The sequence below is a fragment of the Vigna unguiculata genome, chromosome 10 (assembly GCF_037176805.1).
Source record: "Vigna unguiculata cultivar grain cowpea cultivar isolate G323 ecotype 2 chromosome 10, ASM3717680v1, whole genome shotgun sequence".
Taxonomy (NCBI): Eukaryota; Viridiplantae; Streptophyta; class Magnoliopsida; order Fabales; family Fabaceae; genus Vigna; species Vigna unguiculata.
The window spans coordinates 31,285,516-31,293,388 of NC_140801.1; the positions used below are offsets into that span (position 1 = coordinate 31,285,516).

Here is a 7,873-nt window from a genome sequence, read left to right on the forward strand (position 1 = left end):
AACGTGTATGATTTTTCAATTTTTTTTATATTAAATTGTTATCTGTGAAATACATCATAGGAAACTTACCTACGAAATATTTCATAGATAACTATTAAGGGTTATTCTGGTAATTTTATCCATTTTTATTGGATCCAAGAACAATTAGAAAGGTATTTTGGGCCCAAAGGTCCATTTTTGGTAGGACCCATAGGTAAAAAGGTATGAATAACACATTGTTCTATACATTCATTACGCATTAAAATATTCTCTGAATCTCTGACATCACCAATACTAACTTAAGCATCGAAGTGTCTTTTGCAGGTACACCTACACCGTGATTGGAGCTTCGTCGCAGCAAAGAAACTTTAAGTCAAAGGCCAGATACTAGAAGAGCAGAGAATATGAGTGAAGTACAACTTGATTTCATAAGAATAAGATATGCCGTGTTTTTTTATATAAAAAGCTATTTAATGTCAATTTTATTAATACAAATATATTCACTCGTTGAAAAAAATGTTAAAATTGATAATATTAACTTGTAAAATTGCTGAGCTAATTTGTTACAACTTTATAGTCGTATAAATAAAAAAATTCACAAATCATATTCACTTTAGTTAAGTTAAATTTGTAAAATTATGTTTCACCCAAAGTACCTTCAAAATATTCATCTATATGATTTGATCCATTTCAATAAAGATTCTTAATTTATTGATTAGATTAGAATGTAAGTTTTATTAAGAGGAATTCTAATTAAGTAGTTCATCGGATCTTCTAATAAATAATCAAAACTCGAATATTTAAATCACTTGATTTTTGAAGTGTTTTTTTGCCATTAAGGTATTATATGCTGAATTTTATCCCTCTCATTCTCTTATGAAAATAAGAATCAGACTAAATTCTTGTCTTTCTTGTTTGATTTGGCTGAGTAAAATATTATTTTGATCTTGCCATGATAGAAGCATAAGGCGTCTGACAGAATGTAGTTTCCTATCTGCATAAATTCCCAAGCTCTCCTACCTTTGGTTTCACCGAACAAGTCAAGCATATTTATTAAGGGATCATATTTACTCTAGTTAGTTTTCTTATGACTTTATGAAAAGGCTTCAATTTTGTCCTATTTTAAAGTTAATTGGATGACTTTTGATGCCTCGTCCGATATAGGTCCATACAACTGGGCTTGTTGAACTACACGCCTCACTGTAAACACATGCATCATATTAATTATTAACTATGCTTCTGTACATTTCATTGTTTCTGGTACACTTATTTATTTATATATAGACACCACTGCCAGCTTTCTATCTATTCTCGCCAACAAATTGATGGCACCAAAGCAATGCCTTTAATTGTTGTACCTTATGATCACATACCTGCATCTGTGGTACTGGATTTGTCACATAGCTATCATACATGATAGCAAAAAGCTAATGATAACCGCAATACAAAAAAAGTGAAACATTTTGGGGACTGAAAAAATAATAAACTAGTTGTATTTATCATAAAAACAACAATTACGCAAACTATTATTCTTATAAAAAAAATCACAATCAGTTTTTATTACTCTAATACCATACTGATTTTAAGCTTTTGGGAATTTCAAGTATTCTTCTTAGATGGAACGGTTCCATCTGTCCCTGCAAGGATTGCATACTTGTCCTTTCTTGTTAAATTGGTGCACTCAAACCCCAGAGTCCCTGCAAGAACCCTTTGAATATAATTTGCGACTTCGAATGAAGATTTTCCTCCCTTACAGGTGAGTTCTGTCGGTAACTGGTTCAAGAAAGTGATCTCATAGGTTGGCATAGGATTCATAAACACAAAATAAGGGTCCAACAATTTGAACCCTCGAACTGAGGTACCATAAAACACAGTTTGCTTTGTGTTGATGGCAATTGGGACAATCCTATCAGTTAGCTCAGCAAAGAGAGCACTGAATCTCAAGAGGAATGGTTCTCTGCAAGTGGTGCCTTCAGGACAAATAACCAAGTCTCCTTCTTCAAGTAATTTCTTGATGTTGGCTGCATCTCTTTCTCTCTCCCTTGAGAGTGCCACAGCTTTGATAGGTGAAATTATTTCGGTGAATTTGCTTATGCTGTATGTGACACAGCTGATTTTCCTCCCTAGTGCAACAGCAGTAACCACAGGGTCTAAAACTGTACGGTGGTTACACACAAATAGCACCCCACTTTGACCTTTTTTTGGTGGTGGTGGAGGTGTACCCTTCCTAATGATCCTTATTCCAAGAAGCTTATAGTTGTACCAAGCAATTCTTTCTGGCAAAGGAATATTGAGGTAGACCCTTAGGATTGAGAGTATGATGCCAATTGGCATCCACAGGAAGGTCAAGAGGGCCACCAAAGGAGTTGGTCTCTGAACTAGCCTGCCCTCATGAAAAATAATTGGACTTAGAAGTTTGTTTCTTGGTAGTGCCTCACACTTCATCCTTGGCACCATGTATCCTTCCTGTAGGGAAACATACAGTTAAATCAGTTAATCCCTGGATTCGACACATACGCAAAAGGATCATGCATGTCACTCATTAATAAACTTTTAATTTTCTCTATAATTATTCTATAACAAATCATCAAATTTCAAGAACTAGTCTTCCAACCTAACAAAAAATAAACAAACTGAGTCAACCGTTATAAATTGATAACACGAAATACTCTAATTCATTTAATCGACCAACCTGCAGGCCATCAGAACCAATCCGCAGCCTGTATAATAAATAAAGAACCTCTAATTTATCTTGCCTGCAAAAGCAATTATCCACTGGTTTGGTCTGTTATTTATATATTCTGACTATATAGAGCTAGTTTAGTCTCTATAAGCTTTGTAGGAGGAAATTTTTGCATATTAGTCTAGATCTATCTAGTCAGAACATTAAAGTTATATCTGTCTTTAATAACGACCCATACTAAAATGGGACAAGATGACGTACTTTGACATGCATAATTTCGTTCGAGAAAAAAAATTATTAATAGCTTTTTTTACTGGAAAAAAGAAAAATGAAATTTGTAAAATATATTAAAACATCTCCACCTATAAAAGATGTAAAAAAATGCATATATATATATATATATATATATATATATATATATATATATATATATATATATATATTGCACATATATTCAAAGTGTAAAGTATACTAGTGATAGTCTCTATCTTAATGTTTTTGTTTGTAATATTTTATCTCAAACCAAAGCACATGATATACTAGAAAGTAACCAAATCCTTTTCTCAAAAATTATGGTGTTTTATTTGCTTATAAAGTGATATGCACAACAGAAAGTCAATGAAATGTAATAAAGAATCTGCTTTGTCATTGATAATTACAAAAGTATGCAGAAAGTTGTAAGGAGGATATTAATTGAGTGTTAGAAAGGGGTGAACATGAGATTAAAAAAGTTGATATGGTCCAGTAAAAATTGGAGTTGCAACCTCTATGGAAGATCCAATTAGGGATCTTTTAAATTTATTAACCATGTATAAAACAAAATAGTAACAGAACTTGAGTTGTGAAATTGCACTTAAAGCATAGACAACCATTTTGAAAGTGAAGCTGCGGTAAGGTATTGACAAATAGACCATTGGAAACGGGAGGACCACTTAGGGAGGGATGCCAATACTGAGAAAGGCTTGACTATAGCAAAATTAATGGAGGAGTTTTATTATGCCGCGGAGAGAGTATATATATATATTTATATAGCTTAAAAACCGTGTAATGATCATTTAAGAGTCTCACCAAATAAGAAGAAGATCCAGGGACAATCTAACTAATCATAATGTTGACCCAAAAAACAGCTCATATAACTCTTAGGTTCCTCCCATCTTAACATATTAAAGTTTTGAAAGGGACAGAAAACAAAAATACATATGTAAAAAGCTATAAAAATTAACAATATTAGCTCCTAACATCCAAAAAGAATAACAAAAGCAACAATCTTCCTATATTCTTAAAAAGCAAGTGTTTCATTAATAGTATGAAAAATTATATCACAGTGCATTTACTTAATTGAACTACTTAATGTTTTTAGACATTAACTGATTAGGAAATTTAGAAATAAAATAAGTATTTATTAATTACAAACTTATGTATTCTTTTCAATTAAATCCAAGATTTCACCATCACCATCTGCATCAAATTTATTCACCAGGTAATAAGACAAAACAACTGCATGACATTGTTCTTAAACTTTTTTGTTAAGTTTCACATGCAATTACGGTGATTAAATGGTTAAAAGTTGTACTCAATGTTTCACGTTCTCTCTTTCTCTCCAGTACATAATAAGAACCTTGGAAAGTTGAGATAACAGCATATTTATGAGCTCAACTAAATCTCATAGTGTGTGGTATTGGGAATGTGTAGTTTTAATGAAAGAGAAGAGTATTATATATATATATTATTATAGTTATACCAACCTTGCAAATGGACATGAAGTGATAGTCGGTTACACAGTCTCCGAGTCCTACATCGGGCAAGTTCGTTCCAAACTCCTTGATGACCACGTCTCTCTTTTGGTCACCAACAAGCATACCGACTTCCTCAGTAAACCCTGTCAGCCTTCCTGACGATGTTACATGGAGCTCTGTTCCAAGGACCTTATCTGCGCCAAGAAACGTTTTGGCAAACGGTTCCACCATCACCCTGGGGCTGCCGCTGACAATGTAGCGCTTCCCAAAGGCGTTGAAAACATGCCAGGTGTCAGGGTGTACATCCTCCGCGTAGAATCTGGACAGCACCGACCGCGCCACTACCTCAACGTTCCTGAGTTTGAGCCCTGCGAAGGTTACGAAGATTAAGGTTTTGTTCGCCGCATTTTCAGAGATGAAGAGGTTGGTGAAGTAGATAAAGGGGACGAGGGTGAGGAGACAGAGGGCTCTTAGGATGCTGCCGGCTTCGAGAGCAACGAGGAGGTAGTATGGGAAGGCACTGCGGGACACGAGGAGAGTGCCATCGAGGTTGGAGACAACTGTTTGGTTGGACCGGTCTTTGGTTGTGCATTGAGTTATTGGAGCGAAAGGAGCAGTGATTCCCATGATAACCACCACAATAGAGAGAAAATGGCCAGGGGTATATGTTTTGTGGTGTGGAGAAGATGTGTTTGCGGGAGAAAGATGAAGATGTTGGACAGCTTCAAAATGTTATGAAGAGGGAACTAGTTAGGAGGGGTTTTTATAGGGAAGGGTGAGTTTGGTGATGTTGACTTCATGAACAATTTGGAGAAACAGATGTAATTAATAGGATGAGTAAATAATTTTTTAAATGACATCATTAATTAGTGTTGTCAGAAACTTAGATAATAATACAATCTTATTTTCATCGGTATCATGGGTATTAGGATTTACGACAGTAGACATATATTTGGTGTGTGTGAAGTAGATTCCAAAACTTAAATACAAATACGGCCCTTTTTATTGTTATTTTTAATTAAATATAGTGTTTTATGTTCCTAATTTAAGTTGTTCATCATTGGATTTTTTTTATTACATTGATTTATTGAAACAAACATTAGATTTAATAAAAAAAATAACACTAAATATTTTAATTGTTTCATGACAACGGAAAGTCTAATATTGTTAGGACTCCAAGGCAAGATTAGTTTATAACTTTTTTCTTTTATCTCATTTAAACCTTGTTTCGGATATATTAGTTCAGTAAATCAAACGTTTGGTTTTGTATGTCAAAAGTCTCTTTAAAACACGTAACACTAAATAATAATTTATACACAACTATTTTTTTTTAACTGATTAATGCAATTTTTTGAAATCAAAATGTGAACACTGAAATGAAGCTAGAGGCATTTTTAAGTTTTCTTCTTTCTATATCGAACTTTCATTCTATGTAAAAAATAAAAGTGATATTTAAAAAAAAAAAACAAACTAAAAGAGATAGTTTTTTTTTTAAAACAAACCACCTATTTACCCATTTATGGACAAAAAGAAAAGAGAGAGAAATGAAAAAACATTAGCTTATTCACAGCACATATTGAAGTCAACAATAAATAATAACACAGGAGTATGCATTATTTCAAAATCACTCATTAGACTTTCTCTTGAAGAGAGTGACGACTTTAGAAGGGTGCATGTGTGTGTTGAATTTTGTATGGATGTTGTTCTGGCGTGCATGGTAGGGCAGTAGAGTAGTTGTGAGGACGAGAGGTGTTTGAGTAGTTGGAAATGGACGCGCGTTCATTCAATAAGAGCCTACTTTTTAGTTTATTGACGCTGGCCTTAGCAGCCTCATAAAACCAAGCCACGGCTTCCTTTTTTTTATTTTTTCTTTTATTATAGCCAATTTAGAAATGAGTAAAATTTTAGCAGGAATTAAAATTTAAAATTCATTCTCACGCTACTAGACTAATTTCATTTTGAATTGAACTTATTAATCACTTGTGAGCGTTAGGATCATGCCACGTGGCAACTTCTGGTTGGGTCTGGTTGAGTTTGATTTATGAGTTGTAAGAAAAGTGAAAGTTAGTAAACTAGGGGTGAAGAAATAGATTGACAATGTGGCCCATTGTTGAAAAAGGGAGTGTATATGTAATTTAGGGGTGCATTCAGCTCCTTGTATATTTCTTTCTAAAATTTACTAATTTAATTTTTATCTTATTTTGTAATTTGAAACAATATAATTTCAGACTTTTAAAGAGATAATTTTAACTTTAGCTGTATCAACAAACGTTAGAATATAGAAAGATAATTTATGCAACTAAAAAGCATTTTTAAGTCATTTTATCTCACAAACTTGTTGACATGTGAAGTTTGGGTGGTGTGTCCCACGAAGATTTGATAAAGCTTTGTTGAACTAACTTGAAGCCAATGCTTTGGAATCATGCCTTCATTGATGAAGTTATGGAGATTTGATGTTATTTATGTTGAACAAGCCTTGAACGCATGCACTCCACATGGATCAATCATTAGGAAAGAATGCTTAATGTTTATAATTCACATTGTAGACCTTGTAGCATTAGTTTGATGTATTTGGTCTTTGTTTGTGTTTTTTAATCTGATGAAATAGTTTTCATCAAGTTAAAATGTGTCTTTTAATCTAATGAATGGATTTTCAACAAGTTAAAAGGTTAGCTGCAGTAGTCTTAAACTGTGATTTATTCAATTAGTTGATTTATTTTTTAATTGACTGATTTCACTTAAGCATCCTCAGCATCACCTGTATCAACATTTGCTCTTGTGTAACGAATTACACGATCATCGCCATACACAAATAAAAATAACATATATATAATACGCAAGATAAGGCATACACCCATCTTATTCAATCTACTTAGTTCTTGGCCAAGACCTTAACCCCTAGGCTTTTCAGCCTTCAAATCACACAAATGGTTTGCCTTGAACTTGGGAATATGATGCTCACACGAACCTGCCCGCTCGTGGTCTTGCCCCTACGAACCTCCCCGCTTGTAGTCTTGCTCTACGAATCTCCCCGCTCGTAGTCCTGCTCTACGGACCTACCCGCCCGTAGTCCAACACATGTGATCCACCAGCCACTTACCTCCCCGCACGCAGCATCTCTCAAGCGTGAGCACGGAACATATGAACCTACCTCGCTCGTATCCTCACGCGAGAGTAACTGAATATGAACCTCCCCTCTCATATCATCACATGTTAACCACCATCTATGAACCTACCTGCTCATGGCACAGCATCTCCCGATCCAAGTATATCATCATTGCTTAAAATGTATCACCTACACGAATCATAGTTGCGCAATTTCCACCTGGCGCAGCCCCAAGCACCGCCAAGCGCCAAGCGCCTTCCAGACTCACTGTGTTACAGACTTCGCCTAGCGAAACACACCTTGCTGCCAGGCGCTACGCAGTACAGAGCCCCTCTCGTTATTACTACCACCTAGTGGATTCAGCAAGCC

General features: G+C 34.7%; 1 protein-coding gene across 1 annotated transcript; it reads right to left on the reverse strand.

Moving 5' to 3' along the window:
* Positions 1–1,301: 1,301 nt before the first annotated feature.
* Positions 1,302–5,298, reverse strand: LOC114166388 (glycerol-3-phosphate 2-O-acyltransferase 6-like). The gene is made up of 2 exons (XM_028051107.2): positions 4,408–5,298; positions 1,302–2,445 (listed from the first exon to the last, which is right to left on the reverse strand). Exons 1-2 carry the CDS (start codon positions 5,023–5,025, stop codon positions 1,579–1,581), a joined length of 1,485 nt encoding a protein of 494 aa, XP_027906908.1. The 5' UTR covers positions 5,026–5,298; the 3' UTR covers positions 1,302–1,578.
* Between the last annotated feature and the right edge of the window lie 2,575 nt (positions 5,299–7,873).